The sequence below is a fragment of the Anthonomus grandis genome, chromosome 1, assembly GCF_022605725.1.
Source record: "Anthonomus grandis grandis chromosome 1, icAntGran1.3, whole genome shotgun sequence".
In the NCBI taxonomy this organism is placed as follows: Eukaryota; Metazoa; Arthropoda; class Insecta; order Coleoptera; family Curculionidae; genus Anthonomus; species Anthonomus grandis.
The window spans coordinates 18,326,696-18,349,523 of NC_065546.1; the positions used below are offsets into that span (position 1 = coordinate 18,326,696).

At 32.1% G+C, this 22,828-nt stretch overlaps 1 protein-coding gene and 1 long non-coding RNA gene across 2 annotated transcripts in view; one reads left to right on the forward strand and one right to left on the reverse strand.

The window, feature by feature from the left end:
• The window catches only part of LOC126735468 (palmitoyltransferase ZDHHC11), a 107,215-nt gene extending 84,710 nt beyond the window's left edge, over positions 1-22,505 (reverse strand). Inside the window, exons 1-2 of the mRNA XM_050439462.1 lie at positions 22,291-22,505; positions 12,122-12,293 (exon numbers count right to left, since the gene is read on the reverse strand). Of these exons, the coding sequence (XP_050295419.1) occupies positions 12,122-12,293; positions 22,291-22,361 (243 nt within the window). The 5' untranslated portion in view covers positions 22,362-22,505. The remainder of the gene's footprint in view (positions 1-12,121; positions 12,294-22,290) is intronic.
• Positions 8,914-10,155, forward strand: LOC126735567 (uncharacterized). Its single transcript, XR_007660452.1, has 2 exons — positions 8,914-9,210; positions 9,273-10,155. It is a non-coding gene; the product is annotated as an uncharacterized LOC126735567 (long non-coding RNA).
• Positions 22,506-22,828: the final 323 nt, after the last annotated feature.

A 22,828-nucleotide genomic window follows, 5' to 3' on the forward strand; every position in this document is an offset into this window, starting at 1 on the left:
ACATCTACATTGACATTCACTGTTAAACCGATCCACCCAGGTCCCCCACCGCAATCATGCAGCCCTTTTTGGAGCCAGGTTTGATTAATGTTTGTGACGTTTAGTGAACCATGCAGTCAGTAAAACAACCTAACCAGTAAACCAAAGTCCTGTCAACATTCATTAGCTTTACTGTAGTATATTAGATTAAATACTAACCTCAAAGTTATATTGTTACCACTCTCATCATTAGATTTTACTACCACACCATTGTATTGAATAGTTTCATAATAACTAGGTACATGTTAGTTATTTTATTGAAATAGACCGTATAGATCTTGTAAACTGGATAAATAGGCCTATTTCGAAAGTACTCATGCGAACTTTTAGCCCCAAACAACATAATACAAGATTTTAGTTTTGATATAAACACTATATTTAGGAAGGGGAACATAACTTGTTCTTAGAATAATAAGTTTGATTATTAATTTTTCTTTTAATATAGATTCACTTAAAACTGTCTGTTCTTCCTTGTGAGATTTTCTTTCAGGTTTATAGGTCCTATAGTGCATTTAGTAATTTCCTGTTTTCTTGGTCGTCGGGATTTTCTTATCCATCTGGGATAAAACAGGTGGCGCTTATATTTTATTGATATCTTGTTGAATCCACGCCACTCTACCAAAGTGGTTAGTGCTAGTCGGCTTCCCTTTGAGAAGATCCCCTGAGCTGTCTCCATAGCCTATAGTAAGTCTCCCTCCTTCCATTGGTTCCCTTGTACCCACTTTCTAATCCTCACTCCCCATATCTTTACTCTCCTTTTTCCTTCCTGTTATTCCCCATCCCTCCATTCAAATTTCATTTAATCCAAGTATAATTAAAGCAATATTAAAGTAATAAATTTTTATTGATTAATTATAATTATTAATTCTTTATTTTTTTTTATTTTTATTTTTTTTATTTAACAGGCTATGATGTTGTTTTCCTTAGTGTTGATAAATGCTGTGTTAAATGCTGTGTTAAACATGAAGTGATAATTTTATACAAAGTAGGTAGGCACGTTACCGGTCGGTACTTAGACGGATCTTGTGTGTTATTCTGGTCTTTAGGCAGTAGAGAGGTTACTCCTTGCGTTAGGAATGCTGGCATTTCCTGTGGGTTAAGAATAACGTGGTTTATTAATTCTGAGAGTTTAGGATGCATAATCCGTAGTTTCTTTAGCCAAAAGTCATGAACTCCATCTGGGCCAGGTGATTTCCAATTATGCAGTTTTTGGATAATCTTGTTGACTTCCTCGATAGTGGATGCGATAGTGAATAGTGAATCGATGTTCCATCTGGCTATATTTATTACTGTTTTGTTTCTCTTCAGTAACCCAGCTTGCGTTGATATTGCATGTTGTTTGAGTTGCAAGTTGTTTGGCCCAAAAATCTTGAATTTGTTCTTTCGTGGGGTATTGCTTATCTGGGTAATCTGATTTTGAATTTAGCCCTTTATAAAATTATTTTTCGGCCTTTTCAAAACCAAGATTGTCACGTTTTCGGTTATTACTGGTCTTGTATCTTCGTAGGCGCCCTGAAAATAAGCATCGCAAAATTCGAGCATCGCACTTGCCATTTCTGCAGATAGTTCGTGATATAGCTCAGAATTGTCCTCTTGGGTGTTTTCGGTAGTGTTAGGTTCCTGGGTGTTATTTAATACGTTTTCTATTACAGGTTGCTCCTCAGCTGATTCATTGTTAACGGGGTCTTGTTCGTTGTTAATTTGCGCTTGTATTTCTTCTTTAATGGTATTGAGTCTTGTCTCTGGAATTAGGTGATTACGCATTATTACCCGATACTGGTCTGCTACTCTCTGTTCGGTGACTTGGAGATGTGGATAGATTCTCCTAAATTTGGCATGTAAAGGTTGTCTGTAGCCGATCATTTCTCGTCCCAGGTTGGTCACTTTTTTAAATATCAATATAACACAATTTAAATATCACACAATTTTAAATATCAATAATTACGTGCGCTAAAAATATTCAATTTATTTGTACGATTACATCACTAGTAAGTACATGCAGCAGTCTGTCAACTAAAGTGCTTTCTGTATTGATCAACCAGCTTCTCCATTGTCTTAAGTAAAAAACTGGTTAAGCTAATTAGTCTGTAGGAGTGTGGTCACTTCTTCCTAGTTTACAAACAAAGATTATTTTTCGCCATTGCTTCGGGAAGTTATTTAACTTATATGCAAGGAGGCATGGATGTATCTTATGCATACCGGGAAATTTGACCGTGATTGGAATAGAGCAGTCTAGTGTTCTGTTCAGAGCATCTAAGAGTCTGGGAGATAATAGGGAGAGCAAGGGACGAATTGGAGCGTGAAAAATTAGTGTCTAACATGAGGTCTCTCGCTCATTAGTCGTTAAAATCGTAAAGCGGCTATCTAGAAGTGAAAGAGACCTCATGTCGAAATGAGCCCCAAGGTCTTTGAATAGTAATTTGCAGAAGTTTATACCACGATTGCAGATTCGCTCCCAGTAGTATTTTTCTCTTAAGTCCCAAAGTAACTGCCTTTAAGTTGCGTAAAACGCCTTCTAGTTAATGGTAAGCTTTACTCAAATTACTTCTTACTACTTAAAATAATATACCAAATCGTAAATAAATTTACATTAGTTTTAATATTGGGCCTTACATCACAAGCAAATTTAAAAAAAGTACATTTAGTTGCTATCATCGACGCTACTCGAATTAGATTCTATTTTTAGGAGCAGTTCTTGATCATTTAAGAATCACTTAGCGCCGTCTACTAACACTAAACGATTATTGAATTCGACACCAATGTAATATTCTATTAAATCTAAATGCTCGACTTGTAATAAAAAAATGTTCTAGGTCCCTCACAAATTACCGCGTTATCTAATGATACTCATTTAACTACAAAATATATTTTAAATAATGTAACTCATCAAACGTTACCCAGGAGCATCGTTAAAATCCGTTTTACGTTAATAGCATTTCCCACGGTTCAGCGGCCTTAATTATGGAATGGATAACATCCATGGCGTTTACACAGTTGATTTCCCCGAGGAAAAATGGAAAATAGCGTGGCTATAATCGAGTTATTTTACTTTGGAGACATATTGGGATATTTGCGCTACTACATCCTTTTTTCATGTGTTCAAGCATAGATATTTCGCTCGGCTCCAATTTCCGTTTTGATTTTTTTTTCAGATTTCATATGGCAAATCGAAGTTCCAAAAAAGAGTGTATAGAGACTTTTGTCCTTATCTTCGTCAATATCTTATGGTTTAGCAATGCAATTTGAAAAGCTTTGAGATAATTTCACAGAAGTTTTGAAGAATGTCTAAAATAATGGATATCTTCCAGGCTTTTGCAAACCGGAACACATTCCCAAATATCTATAGCTAGCGAACACATTTTTAAGGCATATTTTAACGATAAATCAATAAATTTGATATGGTGATATTGCAAGGAATATAGGACTCTGCAGAAAATCCTCATGAAATTTTTACTTAGAACATTGAAAGATTAAAATTAGTATTGCCGTGGAACTATAGGCAGTTTGTTTGCTTGCAATATCTCTGATGCAATAATGCTAAATGCTTATGTAGAAATGGAAAAAAACACACTTTATAATATCATAAAAATGAGTCACTTATTTTGAGAGGGGCAAAATAATACTATTCCTCTTTAATAAAATATGCATAATTTTTTTCCATAAAATATGATAAGACACTCTATAAAGCCTACATTCAAAGTTAATGTAGATCACGTATATTAGAGAAAAACGCAACATCGCAACACCGCTATAATGTTACCAGTTATAATTTCTTTATGCGTTTTTTTAGCGTACTTCGTTAGAGTAAAGGTACTTACCCAATAAAAGGCATTTTAATGGAAATTAAATATTTTATTATTATTATAGATTTCTTAATAAGCTTTTATATTATTCTACGTTTATGACGACAGTTGTCCCTTGATATGATGTTATGACAATATCGGTATTTACTTGTGAAAAGATCGGCTTAAATCCCCTTTTTCTCATGATGCAGCACAAACGACACACGTTTTTACTATCGCAACAGTTCACAAAAACACTGAAATGAACTCAACTCTCAGCCTTTTTCTTTTTTTAAATACTAAACACTAAACTAAAGAAAAAACACAGACTTCACAAATGCCGAATGTAAAGACAAAGCCGTTTGTCAAAAAATAATTAGCTTTTGCCTGCGGTGTTACCATTTTAAATTTTTTAGAAGCGATTTTAGAAATAGGAATGTTTATATTTTTTTGCTTTGAAAATGTTATTTTTACCCTTAGAATACCATATATCTATTTCTACTTTTTATTTTTAATCCAAAATCCACCATCAATAAGTTAAATTAACATTATGATATACAGTGAGAGCCAAAAGTCCGGAATAAATTCATTTAAAATTCAAAGGTATATTCAAAAAAAAAAACGCTCGGACACGTCGATTTTTATTTTTAACTGCGGGTTTTCTTACTATAATTTTATGTATACAGGGTGGTCAAAAAATAAGTTACGACCATCAACTTCAATTTTTGAAATGGAAATACCTATTTTTCATTCTGTACTCTTAAAGAACAGAAAATTCTAGACATATTTCATGTCCTATACCTATCTTCATTTGTTTTTGAGTTATTGACAGTTGAAGATCGGCATATTTGCACTTTTGACAACTTTTGTTATAAAATCCAAACGGTTAGACATAGACAAATGCGGTTTGCACTTTTAATCGAAGCTTTTTTAAAACCATCTGTTGACACTAGCTAGTAAGTGTCAACAGGTACTGAGAAATTTACGGTTGAATTTCTAAAAAAACATTCAAAATATTAATGTATTTAATCAAAAGTATTGTATAAACGTTGAACAAAAAGAAACTATTCTAATCTAGACCGAATTAAATGTTCAAATTGAGCCCCATTAACTTCTTCAACGAATTCTCTCAGAACGTTGCGCATCATTTCTTGAGGTATTCGTTGCCACTCATTTCTTACATTATTTCTCAATTCTTCTAAATTGTTGGGTTTATTTACATACACTCTATGCTTTAAATAACCTCACAAAAAGAAATCCAATGGAGTCAAGTCGGGGGACCTAGCAGGCCACTCCAATTGACCCCTTCGCCCAATCCATCGACCCGGAAATACCTCACTTAAATATTGGCGCACGGCCCTGCTGAAGTGTGGCGGCGCGCCATCTTGCTGGAACCAAATTGAAGCTTCTGGAATATTGGCATTATTTGCATTTGGAAACATCAAACATAAAGCGGAAATCAGTTCGTTCCTTAAGAATTCCAAATAACGTTGACCTGTTAAGGTACCTTCGAAGAAAAATGGACCTATGACTCTGTCATTGATAATGCCGGCCCAAACATTTACAGATTGAGGATATTGGGTATGAGCTTCAATCACCCAATTTGGATTGGAGGAAGACCAGTAACGGCAGTTCTGTCTGTTCACTGTACCATTGAGGCAGAAGGCCTCAGAAACTCGTCAGACTCGTCAGAAAAAATTATTCGAGTAAAAAGACGGTCGTTATGGCAGACATTCATTATAGTTTCGCAAAACTCTAATCGACGATCTGTATCATCTTCGTTAAGTTCGTGGATTAATTTTAATTTATAGGGATGATATTTTGCCTTTTTCAACATCCTTCTTAAAGATGTTTTTCCAACATCGTTATCTAGTGCTGCCTGTCTAGTCGGTGTATGAGGATTTTCTTCAATGGACAAAACAACATTTAACTTCTTTTCCTCGGAAATTGAGGGACGACCCGATCTGGGTCGATCTCTGACGTGACCTAATTCCCTAAATTTTCTTTCTAGTTTGCTAACGGTAGACTGAGATATTGTCTTATCAGGATACTTAGTATTAAGCATTTCACAAACCTGGTGTTGGGACCTAATGCGATCACCACATTCTATTATACATAGTATTTCTATTCTCTCAGTTTCACTTAACTTATTTATCTTTTCAGGCAATATTAAATTTTACAATAAACAAGGATAAGACCTGTCACTTCAAAAAATGATGACAACATCATTGCAACAATGGATGAAAAAACACAAAAAACAAGGTTACCTTAGTAAGGGTGTTACATAGTTGCATGAATTATTGTATGTTCAGAAATTCAACCGTCAATTTCTCAGTACCTGTTGACACTAACTAGATGGTTTTAAAAAAGCTTTGATAAAAAGTGCAAACCGCATTTGTCTATGTCTAACCGTTTGGATTTTATAACATGTCAAAAGTGCAAATATTCCGATCTTCAACTGTCAATAACTCAAAAATAAATGAAGATAGGTATAGGACATTGTACATGAAATATGTCTAGAATTTTCTGTTCTTTAAGAATACAGAATAAAAAATAGTTATTTCCATTTCAAAAATTAAAGTTGATGGTCGTAACTTATTTTTTGACCACCCTGTATACATAAAATTATAGTAAGAAAACCCGCAGTTAAAAATAAAAATCGACGTGTCCGAGTGTTTTTTTTTGAACATACCCCTGAATTTTAAATGAATTTATTAAATTATGAGACTTTCGGCTCTCACTGTATATATATATATATATATAATTTGCTTGAACTAAATGTACTGTTTGTTACCACACATTTTAACTTCTAAATTGCTTGTTTTTTTTTTTTTGATGATCTATTATAAAAAATGTAAGAATTTTAAAATGATGTAGGTACCACACTAAAAGTATTAACTATTTGCTTACACATTTACCGATTTCATTTTTTGGTACCGTTGAATAGAGAATTTTACGCTCCTTACTATGATGTATCTCACGATGGGATTCCCATTTGACATACTAAAATGAGGTTAGCTGGAGGTGAGGAGGTGATTGACAGAACTTCAGTAAATGCGAAATTAAACGTCCCTTTGTATATCTAATTTGACGTTTTTTTTTTTTTTTTTTTTTTTTTTTTTCAAGAAAGTTATTAAGGATGGATTGTTTTGAAATGAAAGCACTGTATATATATATATATATATATATATATATATATATATATATATATATATATATATATATATATATATATACAAAACAATCCATCCTTAATAACTTTCTTAAAAAAAAAAAAAAAAAAAAAAAAAAAAATATAATGTTCTCTTCTGCAAATGCGTGTAAACTTGACAACAGAGAATTGATGAATATGCTTGTAAACAAAACACCTCCCTTACCCGTGTGTACATGTTGAACTCAAACAAAGTTGTTGTTTACTAATTCTAGCCTTTCCATTTTCTAAGAATTTTTCTATAAAGAGATATTTCTAGAGAGATAAAAATGAAATCTATAGTTAAACAGATTAGTCATTAATATATTGAAAAATAGTTTAATGCTATTGTATTCATATTCAAGTCAGTAATAGTTTTGAAACTGCATTCCATTCCAATTCATTTCATATATACAGTAGCTGTCATTACCTGAGTATAAAAAAGACCAAACAATTAATAGAAATCAGGTGTGAGAAGTGACAAGATGGAATAGTAAGATTTAGTGTCATCTCAGGATATTTTCAAATATTATTTTGAACTTTGTGATGTAATCAAATGTAGCAGTTCTGCTAGTGGAAGTACCTATGTTACTTGAGAAATTTATCCTGCTTAATTCAAAATATAAAGTTAACTTAAATAATAAAATTAGTTGTTACAATGCTCCGTTGCCTCTTAATGATGCAAAATATATAAATATTATGCAGATCGCTACAGACTATGTCCGAAATCTGATCTGCGATTTTGACACCTTAAAAAGTGACCATCACTTGAATAAATAATATTTACAAAATCGGAAAAAGACTTCTTTTTTTACTGAAAGGTAATTCTTAAGTATTCTAAAATATATATCCAGACGAGTGGGTTTGATTCGAGCTCTGCTTTTTTGCTTTAATCATTCCACTTCAGGAAGGCACTATATTACAAATGGAATTCCACAGGTACAGTAGGACTACTACATTTCCTAATCTACCAAACTAGATGACAAGATTGTCTAGTGGCAATACCAGTACATCCGATCAACTAGGCAATCTTTCTCATAAGATCTAAACATGCTTTCTTTAAAATGTCTTAAATCTCACTATTTTCAAAACTTATATATATATCAATTTATTCCTGTTCAATATATTAAAAATAACATAGATTCATTTTCCAGTAATAACTGACTTTTAAGAACAAAAAAAGGTACTGATTACTATTTCATTCAGCATTTTCATTTACTTTCTTTTTAAATTAAGCATCCAAATAAAAAATGTTTTACTTAACCGTGGAATAGTATCCTGTAAATAATGGCTTCTCCATCAAAATCCGCTAAAATCTCCACAGTAATGATTTTAGTGATATCTAGTATTAACTTGTTTCCAGTTTCATTATTTTATCTTTTGACCTGTGCGTTGAGTATATTAACGGTATATGTTCTTTGAATTTTAATTTTATATCGAATTTTCAAATTTATACATTTATTTATTAATATTTAATTTTACTATAGAAAAATATTTTTTTACTCTGTAAAGCAAGTCTTTTTGCTCATATACATCTGGTCCATGGAACAGTTTGGAAAGTTTATATCTTGTTAGTTAAATGTATTGATGGACTTTCTTAAGAAAAAATACAAATTCTCTCTCCCAACCCAACCCAACCCATGTAAATTTTAAGGGGGTCAATTATTTGCTTCCCTGTACATTTTATAGAAAAAATGTAAGATAACTTTTTGAAGAGACCAATCTGGCAAATCCTTGTGCGAAGTTTCAAATAAGCGAATCTTGAATTATTCAATTAAATGTAATTGCAAAATTAGCAAATTTTCGGATCAGGTAAAACCAAACGGGCACCAGTAAAATGAATATTGTCACTGACGTGAGGAAAAGTGTCAATAAAATAGTGACAGTCGATATTTGAAAATAAGTATGAATTATTCAATCGACGAAAAAATTAAAAATAATTAAGTGGCTTTATGCGGGAAACAGTTTTAGAGCAGTATCTGAAATGTTTTCAATTTATTTCCCCACCAAGCCCATTCCGTCCATTTAAACTATTAAACGTATTGTCAATAAGTTCGAGTCCAAAGGTACCATAATAAATAATTGTAAATGTTCAACTCAGGATATCGAAAATAGAGACGAAGAAAGAGAGAACAGAGATATATTCTACTGAGTGTGGAGGAAAATAAGATGGTCAGTACGAGGGTTCTTGGGCAAGAGGTAAATAAACATCATACACCGGTATTGCGCACTTTAAAAAAACACAAATATTATTCGTATAGATTCGAAAAACATCAAGAGCTGCAGGAAGGAGATGAAGAGGGAAGAATGGCATTTTGTTTTGAAATGATGGAAAGAGCAAATAATGATAGGAATTTTTTAAGAAATATTTGTTTTACTGATGAATTTACATTTACCCTCAACAATGAACCAAATGTTCAGAATTGCCGGTATTGAAGATCGCTTTAAAAATGAACATCGCTTTGTTCATACTCGGACACAATATCCCCAAAAAACAAATGTATTCGTGGGAATTATCGGACACCATATCATTGGATTCTTTTTTATGGACTATAACCTAATACCTGAAACCTATTTGGACTTATTTCAAAATCAAATTGGACCCGCCTTGGAAGAAGCTGTTCAGGAAGATCAAATGACCTGGTACCAAATGGATAGTTGCCCGGCTCATAATGCCCGTATGGTTAGAGAGTGCTTGGCAAATGCTTTTAACGGCAATATTATTGGTCCACGGTACCGGATACTTTGGCCAGCCAGGTCACCTGATCTTTCACCGAATGACTCCTTTTTGTGGGGTCATTTAAAAAGTGTCATTTATAAAAGTGTAAAATTTGAGAATCTAAACCAGTTACAAAACGCTATTTCGTTAGAATGTAATAAAATTTCTCAATATCAACTTAGTAACGTTAGAAATGAATTTTATGATCGGTTAGGATATTGTTTAGCTGTTAATGGGGGGTTGTTTGAACATTTGATTAATTGATGTTTTTATGTAATTCTCTATTATTTTTAAAAAAGTTATTGTATTTTATTTGATTTTTCCATACTATTGCAATGTCTGTGGACTCGAATTTACTAACAATAGCTTCAGTGGTTGAAATGGACTAGATAGGTTTGATGGGAAAATAAATTGAAAATATTTCAGATACTGCTATTGGTTTAATTAAATTCTAAGTATGATAAAATTATTTTTTAAATAATCGATAATAAAAATTGTTATTGGTTTAACTTCATCGTTATATTAAATAAAAGTTTAGATAAAAAAGTAATGTTAACGTGTCTTACTTTGAATGTATGGTTGTGAGACTGATAAAACGAAAAAAAAAACATTTCTTGTATTCAGCTGTACGTCAGATTTGACAAAGCCTTATAACAAATTATTTGCTGGTGGCTGGTGTTTGGTTTTACCTGAACCGAATATTTGGTAATTTTGTAGTTACATTTAATTTAATAATTCATGATTCGCTTGTTAAAAGTTTTTGAAACTTTGCACGAGGGTTTGCCAGATTGGTCTCTTCAAAAAGTTATCTTAAATTTTTTCTGTAAAATGTGCAGGGAAGCCAATAATTGACCCCCTTAAAATTTACATGGGATTTCCTATGTTCCACTCGGCGACGCACCACCCGGTATATTCCTATTGTGTCATATAGTAGCTCAAAGTTTGTAAAAAGAGAAAAAGTATAACAGAAATAATCTTCAAATGTAACGAATGTCAAATATAAATCAGATATTATAAATTGCATAAAAACTAAGTATAATATTTAAATGAAATAACAAAAATGTAAAAAAATATAGGTGACACATGATCACAAAACTAAATATATCAAAAATTTGTAAACTTCATTAATTGTATTAATGAACTCTTATTCCAAATTTCGATCAAACAAATATTTGTTAAAATTCTTTCATTGTATCCTAAATACACACCAAATTCTAAATTTTAACCAAATAGAACCAATAGCAAAAAAATTATGATATTCGCGTAACCTTTAAGGTCATTACGATTACTTGTTATCTATTTTTATTGAAATAGGCAGCAAGTATATTTGTAAATAATTGTCAAAATTCTTCAAAAATTCTTCTTAAGTAAACTTCAAATACCAGATTTCAAACAAATCGGACTAATTAAAAGAAAGCAAAAGAGGTCATATGACCTTAAAAATTAAATATTTTCTAAAATTAATTAATTACATCCTAAGCAAATCCCAAATCTATTATTTAAAAAAGACAAATATTTTTTATAATTTTTTCAATATCGAAGAATACCGTGTATGAATCCGATTATTTTTAAATAAATAAAAAGTGCCTATTTGCTTTTGAGTCACCAAATTTGACTATGATTTTTTTTTTAAAACTTTGCTGATTTTTCCTGGCCACAATACATAAATGCCCTAATTGATATGTGCCTAATCTGAAAGCACAAAGACTTTCTGGCAATATGCTACCTTTCACCGACAATTTTCCTTAAAAATTTAAAGAATTTATGAGACCTGTCCTGTACCTGTCCCCGAAGAATGTAGGTACCTGTTGGTGGCCATATAGGATTTGATATCTCGATACGGTGTTTTCCACATTATTAATCTATAAATGAAAATGTTGAATTTTTAGAAAAACGCATTTTTGGGTACTTTTGCTTTTACTGGAATCTTGAAATTTAAGTATGTGATTGAACAACTAAATTTAAAACCATATAAATAAGACTTAAGTTTTTTATGGTACAAAGATAATAAGAATGCGAATTAGATACCGCTTAGTATACAAGTATCAAGAAACTGAAAATGCCAGGATTGTTTATCTTGTAAAAATTAAATATTTTCATCAAAGCCCAAATAAACATTTTTTCTTTAGATTCATCATGATCAGGATATTAAGAAGTGCCATGGCAAATTTCAACATTTTCCCATACGTACAGCCAAAGATATGAATTCTTATTTCTCAAAAAAACATAATATAGTCGCGATGCGGTTTGCAAATAAAAATATTTTTATTAGTTTGTTTTTATTTTTATTAAGTTCAGTTTTATATTATTATAGTTTTTTAATAAACTGAATATACAATTTACTCATACAAATTTTAATTAAAAATTGTCTTTATAATTTTGCTTACTTACCAATAGAAGAGCAGAAACGGCAGCAGCAGCGGCCGGTTGAGCATGAGTAGGTAAGGCCGGCACTAGGCAAAGGAGGGCACCTCCCGTTAAAATAGCCAAAGTGAGCCAACCTAAAAGCTGCAAAGGATGCAAGGGTGGCTGTAGTCCGTGCTGCCTCCGCAATTTTTCCGATCTACAAACAGAATGTTCATTTAAATATCAGATTAGAAGACCTGAGGCAAACACTTATTTATTTCTAAGTTTTATCATTGCAAAAATAACTCTTATAGTCTAAGACAGGTCTTTATAAGGGTACTTTTGAATTTCCTTAAAACTTTGCCTGAAAACAACTTTGTTTCCCAATGTTTGTATAGTAATATTCATAAATTGTTAAGTGCTAATATTTCATATTAATAGAAATATAATAAAAATAAAAATTAATACAGGTTTGTTTTGTCGCTTTCCTTAAAATCTGGAATTTTGACAAAAAATATAAATAAATAAATAAAAAATCACTATCATACTCGCTTGAATTATCACTTTTAAATAAGTTTAATTGATTCACTTATTAACTTCTAACATACCAATCAAACAGGTTAAATTTAATCTATAATATTTTTGATAATAATAACGATTTTTTAAGTCAAATTTATTTTTACATATTATATATTTTAAGAAGTACTTTAATTAATAATTAAAAATTTAAAAAAAAAAACAAGAATACCAGTATAATATTATACAGGGTGATTCATTAATATTGCACGAAAATGAAATGCCGGTTTTTTTGGGTTAAATTATGACGAAAAGTTCCTATAAACATATGTCCGAGATACAGGGTGTTCAAATTTTCTTAAAAAATCGATTTTTTATTAATATCTAAGAAATGCCTTTGCTGTTTGCAATGTCATTCACACCATTTCTGGATATCTTAATGATGTATCTTTTTGACATATGACAGTTGATTTGTTATTCCAGGGACGTGCCCACGGGGTAAGCGGGTTAGGTTTTTTGTACAAAAAATAGCACCTAGTAGATTTTTTGAACCTCCTGTACATTTTTTGGATGACGCAACTAAAGATGGAATTGTTTCAACTCTTGGGTGTTTTTCGTATCTCCCTCCGTTTTCGATAAAAAAATTAAGAATTGCTTTTTTGCATCCCTCTGTAAAAATACAAGTAAATGCTTTTAAATCACGCGAAAGCAAAGAAATAATTTTCTTCCTAAAATGTAATACTTACCTATTCATAGTGTCGAATATCAAGTACAGCATTAACAACTGCTGATCTAAAAAATACTGCGGAATGTTGAAATTGTAAATACGTATTAAACAAAATTTAGTAAATACTATTATCGTTTTAGTTTTTGTCGCATTCTTTTCGTTGCTTTGAAAATGCAATAAATAAAATACCAGTTCATTTAACATTACTAGGTGTGGCTCAGTGATAAGGTGTTGTTTTTTTCCTGTCAAGTAGACAATTTCCTCATTTTTGTCTAAAATGGAGTACACTTATAGTGAAATGTGCGATATGCACTTTGTGTATGGTCTTGCTAATGGTAATTCACAAGCAGCGAGGCGTATTTACGCGGACAAATACCCTAACCGAGTACTTCCTCATAGTCAAATGTTTACTCGCCTCCATCAACGTCTCAGAGAAAGTGTAAGTTTTAAAAAACTTACAGTCGACAATGGACGACCCCGCACAGTTGCAACCGCAGAAGCTGAAGAAGCAGTGCTCCACGAAATTGAGGATAATCCTTCAACGAGTACAAGACAGATTGCTGCCACTTTAAACATTAGTCAGCCAACAGTGTTTAGAATACTGAAAAATCAGCTTTTGTACCCGTATCACATCCAGCGGGTACAAGCACTTTTGCCAGACGACTATCCTCATAGAGTGGCTTTCTGTCGATGGTTACAACAAAACATTGTAGAAAATCCTCCTTTTTTATCAAAAATACTTTTCACGGACGAAGCTAATTTCTCCAGGAATTCGATAATGAATTTCCATAATAATCACATTTGGGCAGATGAAAATCCACATGGAATAAGTGAAAGTCGCCATCAACACCAATTTTCACTGAATGTTTGGGTTGGAATCATTGAAGACCACTTAATTGGTCCTTTCTTTTTGCAACAAAGGTTAAGTGGAGAAGTGTATCGGCGTTTTCTTCAAGAGGAGTTGCCAACACTATTAGAAAACGTCCCGCTTGACTTAAGGTACCAAATGTTTTTCATGCATGATGGCGCTCCGGCGCATTTCAGCTTAATTGCTCGACAGTATTTAGATAGAGTATATCCCAATCGTTGGATAGGTCGTGGAGGTATACAACCCTGGCCTGCGCGATCTCCCGATCTAAATCCAATAGACTTTTTCCTCTGGGGCCACCTCAAGCAATTAGTTTATACCACCCCCATCGAAAATGTTGAAGAATTAAGAAATCATATTATTGCAAATTGCGATATTATTCGAAACACGCCAGGGATCTTTGAACGTGTTCGCCAGTCAATGCGTCGCAGGACAGACGCATGCATTGCAGTTGGAGGAACTCATTTTGAACAACTCTTATAGCGTACGTTTCTTAGTCCATAGCTTTTCATTACCTTCATCAATTTACTAATGTTTATTCTAAGAATTTAATTAATGTACCTAAGTTTAATTAAAACTATTTTTCAACAGGTAGTACAGTTAATGTCATGTCAAAATTCCAAATTACCGTATTTACTATTCTTCACCCTGTAAATCGATAAGTAGGCATTTTATTATGTTTATTCAAGTTTTTTCAAACGTTTGCATTAAACTAATTTTTTTATCGAAAACGGAGGGAGATACGAAAAACACCCAAGAGTTGAAACAATTCCATCTTTAGTTGCGTCATCCAAAAAATGTACAGGAGGTTCAAAAAATCTACTAGGTGCTATTTTTTGTACAAAAAACCTAACCCGCTTACCCCGTGGGCACGTCCCTGGAATAACAAATCAACTGTCATATGTCAAAAAGATACATCATTAAGATATCCAGAAATGGTGTGAATGACATTGCAAACAGCAAAGGCATTTCTTAGATATTAATAAAAAATCGATTTTTTAAGAAAATTTGAACACCCTGTATCTCGGAAACGAAGCACTTTCGGACATATGTTTATAGGAACTTTACGTCATAATTTAACCCAAAAAAACCGGCATTTCATTTTCGTGCAATATTAATGAATCACCCTGTATATTATAGGTATATTTTGTACAATATGACCCAAGCTCTAGCCTAGGAAATGTATTAATTTTGCTATTTTATAGTATATATAGTACAAATAGGGTGCCTCCGATTGAGCCGGCACTATTGGTATCTTTGTTAATATTTAAGATACAGGGTCCGGTAAATTAACAAACCAGTAGGATTTTTTCTGATTAAAACTGATTAAAATCCTGAAAACGAAAAAATTGAACAACACTTTTTTGAGCAAATGTGAAAAAGGTGTTTTTGTTAAATGGAAACACCTGTATATTTTTATATAAATCAAAAGAAAATAATTTTCTTAATAAGAAAGTTTATTTAAACTAATAGTGTAAACCTAAAAATAACACAGGTAAACCGATAATAATAATTTTTCCAAATTTAGGAAAGTTGGCTTTGAACTTTTTGAGAGCAAAACAAATAAATCATTTTAAGTAATAAAATAAGAGTAGCCAAGTTTTTGAAAAATCTAAATTAATGAAGTGTCTAAAATATGCGTAAAATATTAAAAAAATTCGATATGTTAGAATGTTTCCTTGTATGCTGAAAAAAAAAATGACAGCTAGAAAAGTACCGCGGATTTCAGACTCGTAACTTGCCAAACCGAAGATACTTTTTTTCAAAATCAATTTAGTATAAACGTTTGGTGCCGCTTAATAAGAAGTCAATTAATAGGACCTGTGTTTTATAATTACACTTGGATTGAGATATGTTGACCACATAATATTTGGCGCGCTGGAAGATTATTTGGATAATGTAAGCTTGAAGAAACAGCAACATTTATATTTCCAAGAGGATCGAGCACCTCTTCATCAATTAAATGATGTAAAAATATTATTTGATAAACTGTTTAACGATAAATGGATTGCGGCACGTGGCCTGATTCATTGGTCACTTACGTCACCAGACCTGACCCCTCTCGCCTTTTATTTTTGAGATTATACAAAGAATGAAGTGTATAAAAAATACAGAACCGTTTATGAACTTCAAACATATATTGGATCAATACATGGAAGATAATAATAATAATAAATCGTCTTTATTTACCAAACCCTGCAAATGACAGTATTTGGCTAAACATGCAAAGATTGGCCAAAAGCTACTCTTTATCTCTTAACCTATCCAGTTTAAAAAACTTAAATTAAAATTACTACAAAGTAAAACATATGTTCCATCAGTTAAGTAGCAATTAAATAAATTATAGAATCTTTGATAACAATAAATGGTAACATGGAAATTAGGCCTAAAACGATTAAATAGAATCACAGCTTGATAGGTGAAAGAACGTTCAAACATTGATGTAGTATGACGTGGCATTGAAAGTATATTATACCTTATATAACGACTATGAACCTCAGTTCTGTAAATCATATTTTCACACAAAGACAAATGTATGCGTATTTTAAATAGGCGATACAAAAACACTAATAAATACAACTTAAATATATCCACAAGTTTTAGCCATTTGAAGTATGGTTTGAGAAAACAAATAAAACGACAAGATGTGTTTTGGATACGCTGCAAGCGATTTTGCGTTATTCTATTTAGACATGGGTAATACACAATTATACAATAATTAATGTTAGACATAACCAAGGATGCAGAAAGCTTTTTTTTTGTTTTGTAATCTAAAATACTTTTATTTGCATAAAGCATTCGCAAGCGTAAATAGCATTTGTGTAATAACATATTGCAGTGATCCCTAAATCTGAGAGATAAGTCAACAATGAGACCCAACATTTTTACGTGATTTGAAAAAGTGAGAGTAGTATTATTAAGCGTAATATTAAGTGTATTTTTTATGTTATACCATTGATTGCGACCTGCAAACAATAGAACTTTAGTTTTAATAGAGTTTATCTGCAAATTATGTTCACTGGAAAAATTCATTATCTGCTCTAAATCAAAATTGATGGAGTCTGTTGCAAGCTAAACATTATGTGCATTAAATAGGTGGAGAACCTGAGTATCGTCCGCATACAGGTAGACGTCCTAGTTTAAAGCTACGTTAGGTAGATCGGAGGTATACATTAGGAACAAAAGTGGCCTCAATATAGATCCCTGCGGCACCCCGGAAACTATTATTTTTGATTCAGAATATTCATTTTGTATTCGTACTCGCTGCGAACGTCTACATAAATACGATTTAAAAAAACGATAAGACGAAGTCATCACAACCAACTTGGTAACAAGCAAGTCGTGATTAATCATGTCAAATGCCTTAGAATAATCCAGTGCCACCAAAATCACAGCCAACTTTTTGTCTAAGCACTTTTTGTCTAGCACTAGTAGTGCTATGTTCCTTTCTCAATCAGGATTGTTGAACTGGCAGAATATTAGTCTCACAAAGGTGATCCATGTTACTATTCTTTCCAAGATTTTAGAGACAAGAGGCAAGAGACTTATGGGCCGTAGGTCTTGAACATTTTTGAATTTAGGAATTTTGAAAACTGGGCAGATTCGCGCTATGGTCTAGGTGGCGCTTGCCTTATCTTATTAGCACAATAATTAATAAGATAAGGCAAACAGAGACGCAACATATGAAGGGAATTCCATCATTTCCAGCTGCTTTGGATTTAATATTATCTATGATTTTAGAAACAGTAATCTGGTCCACCAGGGCAAAATGAAAGGTGTGATCTGCGCAAAACTTATGGTTTTGGTAATAGTTCATTTTGTTAAGACAAACATTTGACCTATTAAAAATGATTATGAAATAGTCATTAATTGTATTAGGCTGACCCAGCTAGCTTAATTGGTAGTTCCGATTCGGTTTTTGTTTTAATATTTAAGTTAGCTTAACCTTTCCAAAGTTTCTTACCAATACGCCGCTTTTTCTCGCCTGATAGAGGCAAGGGCATAATCCCTGTAAGTGCTCTATCCCTTTCATTAAGAATTAATTTTAAGTTATCCGTTAGCCATGGGGCTGGCTTCTTACTAACTCTAATTTGTTGAAGTGGGCCATGTATGTTAAATAAGAAATAAACTTTTGAAAGAATAAAAACTTTTCATTTATATCTTTAATGTAAAATAAGTGGTCCCAAGTAATATTTTGCAGATCAGTTTGAAAATTAATTAAATTAAAATTCTTAAAACAACGGATACTAATATTTTTTTGCTTCGGATTTTCTTATTCTTCGATTTTTATATCTAAAGTACAGAATGATATATAGTTATGGTCACTTATATTTGAAATTATAGTGCCACTATTGTGACAATTATTTCTGCAGTCAATAAGCAGAAAGCATGTCATGCCTTAAGCATGTCAATATTAAAGTAACCCATTATAATTGAAAAGTCATAGAAAGTAAGCAAGTTGGGAATGTATTCAACAAAAAATTCCAAAAATTTAGAAAGCCTTTTGTGAAAAGGACGATAAATCATAATCAATGCTATACTAGAAACATTTAGTTTTAGTTTTAGAAAAATAAATTCAAAACTTACATCGATCTCAATGTTGACAATCTCAGAGGGAATGATGGCTCTCACATAAACTCCAACACCACTAGCTCTGTTAACTCTATCTTTCTTATAAAATGAATAGCCGGGTAAAGATACATTATTGGATGAGATAGCTGGATTTAACCAAGGCTCTGATACTCCCATATTATTATATACATCAGTTACAAAATTATTAAGCTCTGCAATGCTAGGCCAAATAGATCTAACATTCTATAATTTAAAAAAAATTAATTTTGTCGTGATGAGTTATAGATAGCTGTGGTTATCTTGTACGAGAAAGCTACTGCGGTAGCTTCAGTATAATTGTGATTATGTAACGTTATCAGCTGTAACAATATCTGCGATTATGGGTTACTTGGAGGCTGAAAATGCTGCTAGAATAAATATGAAGATTCGTTATTATGGTAATATTCTTCAGGGTATCAAGTTTTATTAGAATAGTTCCATAAAAGCAGTCCTTAAGTTTAGTTAGCATTTTTGGTACATCGTTTGGTCTCATTTCCTCCTTCTTTCCTCAATAAAGAAAAAGCAGCAATTCAAATAATTTCTAGGGTTAATGCTTATGACGATAGGATTATTGATAAGCTGATTAGAAGACATAGGTTTAAAGTTAATTTAAGCTCTATCATAGAAAACTGAAGGATTACATATTTAAAGGGAGGTAAGAATAACAGAGGGTCTTTCTCGCACACACTCGATCACACTCGCTTCTCGCCAAGGGGGCTATTAAGGTATATTTAATATGATATTGACACCACAGGGGACCCCAGATGAAAGGAAAAAACCAATATGACAAACCAAGGAGCAGGAAAAATACATTTTTTGAGCAGATGTATAAGGTTCCATCTCAACATGAGCTAACAATGCAATATCTCACTAGATGCTGAACTGCATTTTTTTTAGCGACGTTTACTCATCCCAGGTAGCAAAATTACGTCTTAAAGACGTCCTTTTTCGTACTTTTAAGTCTATATGACGAGTCATTTTGTCGTCCTTATGACCTTAAAGTGAAATACAAATTTCGCATCCAAAATAGTGTCTTAGCAGACGTCTCTGCGACGTCCTAAATAAAGACCTAAGGAACTACCTAGGACCTACTAAATAAAGGCTAAAAAAGACGAGAATTGAAAAAGATGCCTGGAAGAAGTCAATTATTTATGTACTACGACGTTTAAAGACTATTTAAGGTCATTTAAAATGATTTTTGAAGACTTCTTGAATGTTAAAAAAACCATTTTGGTTTAAATTTAAAACATATACCTATTTATTTATCCCTTTGTAAGTACAATAAAATAAAACAAACATTCTTTGGTTAATTTTCTTGAGGAAACATATGGTACAAAAATGCTGACAACAGCAAAAAAAATTAATTCTTGTCGATATTTAGATTCTTAAAATATCAAATAATATACCTTATTTGATACAATTTAGCTATTTGTTGGTAAGCAGGTAGATTACTTAAAGTTAACCCCCTTTGGATATTAACAAACCAAGACGCCTTAGTATGTGTATGTTGTACAGCAAATATGATGGAGGTGATCTCGGGTTTAATTCTCGACATTGCCTTTTCTTTTTTATTTTCTTTTACTTTAAAAGAAATTTTATTTTTATTAATGATTTATAAAATGGATAAAATAGATTGATAGAATTATGTAATGTAATTAATTATGTAAAACCTCAAAGTAGACGTGAATATGTATGACAGATATGAACGATTAATCTGAAATCAATAATCAGGACGACTAAAAGTCTGTGTGTTAAATGCAACCCAAAAATGACGTCGCTTAACGTCATCTTGCTACCTGGGATATTTCTTGGGGATAACGTCAGAGAGACGCAATTTCTATCAATAAATGTGCCCCTCAATATTAAATTTGACGTTAAATTAAAAATAATCTTAAAAATAAAATTTATTTTTAAGATTTTCAGGTTAGACTGTTTTGTGTTGGACATTTTCATAGAACATTGAAAGGCTAAAATGACATTGCCATGGAACTACGGGCAGTTTGTTTGCTTGTAGCATATCAGATGCAATGATACCAAATGCTTATGTAGAAACGGCAAAAGAACATTTTATATTATCATAAAAAATTTTCACTTATTTTAACAAATAAAAAATTTCTCCTGTTTCCTTTTAATAAAATGTGAAGCATTTTCTAAAATAGAATATGATAATATACTCTATAGAGAAATCAATATTCAAAGTTAAATAAATGTAGATAACGCATATTAGAGAAAAGGGCAACAACAATTTTACTTCATACTTAAATATTTACTTCACAAATATTTATTAATATAACCTTATGCTTTAAGTATAAACAGTATTACCATTTTTGAACTCTTTATGCGTGTTTTTTAATGTCTTAAGATGTGTCATTTTTGTGCCAAAGCAAAAGAAACATAAAATCACCCCTGTTAATAAAACCATAGACAAAACTCGAATTTCTTATTGTTTATAGCCTATTAATATATATTGTCCCTTGATATAAAGTTTATGACAGTATCGGTATTTACTTATAAAAGATCGGCTTGAATCGCCTTTTTTCCATGGTGCGGCACAAATGACACAACTTTTTATTATCGTAACAGTTCATAAAAACAGTCAAATGAAACATTTTCCCTTTTTAACCAAATACTAAAGAAAAACACAGAAATTCACAAATGTCGAATGTAAACACAAATCCGTTTCAAACACTGATACCGTTGATTGAATAATAGGTAATAAGTAGTAATATAAGAATAGGTAATAAGGATAGGTAATAATAGGTAATAAGAAGTAATATAAGTAGTAATAATAGGTAATAATAATATACCTTTTATTCAATCAACGCTGATACTTTGCCCACCACTAAGCTTTTGCTTGCGGTGTTGCTGTTCCAAATTTCTTAGAAGCGGTTTTACGAATAAAAATGTAAATTTTTTTTTTTGGTTTAAAGATATTATTTTTGCTTAGAGTAGACTCTTAGTACAGGTTATATCTATTTCTACTTTTTATTATTAATCCATCTTCTCTTTTAAAAAAAAAAAACAAGAAAGAAAACTCTTTTGAAAATGTGTGTAAACTTAACAACAGAGATTCCGTGAAAATGTTTGTAAACAAAACACGCCTTTGCCCCTGAGGACATGATCAACTCAAACAAGATTCTAGTCTTTTAATGCTCTAGGGACATCCTGTATAAAAAATATATTAATTCAATTTTATTAAAATAGAAAATGTAATCAAATGTTTGAAAATTTTTTAAACAGAGTAGATACTATTCTTAGAATCTCAATTAGGACACACACCAAAGAAAACTAAAGATTAAAAAGAAGTAGAAAAACTATGCCTATATTTTTATATTAAAAAAAATATAAACTTATTTATTAATGACAATTATATTCAACACATAATTGGCGCCCCAGTTTACGCCAATGCGGCATACTATTAATCTTATTGAAAGTCAGTAAAAAAATTAAATCAGATTTTCACCGTGAGCAGTAATATCATTTGTGACTTACCCGGACCTGCGCGGGCGGATGCCGCCCGGTGGCGGCTCAAGGGTGACTCGGGTCGCCTCCACGGGCGGCATTCTTGTCGTCTTTGGGGCACCTGATGCGAAGGGCGGCCATGACGTTTCGCGAGGATGGCGGCAGCATGCGAACGGCCACACGGTCACGTGTCTACTGGCGTGCTGACAATGCTGCTCATGATATGCTAGCGACGGCTAGCGTCGCGACGTAACCGTGTTGGCTTCCTCTTTATTTCCCTCTCTCTCCCCCTTTTCATTCTTGTTTGTATCGACCCTATGATGATGTTAGCCAGTGGAGGAGGGTAGTGGAGTTAAAGACACTGGTGGTCGTAAATTATGGATATAATGGGATTAAAGATTTTAATTGAAATACTTTAAATATTTTCAGTTGACGAAGTGATTTTCAGTATGTTGGTGTGAAAATAGATTTTCATATAATACAAAAATATTAGTATAAAAGCGCAAGCTAGTAATAAAACAAATGATCAAGCTGGATTCGTTGTTACCTATAAATGAGAAAATAATTA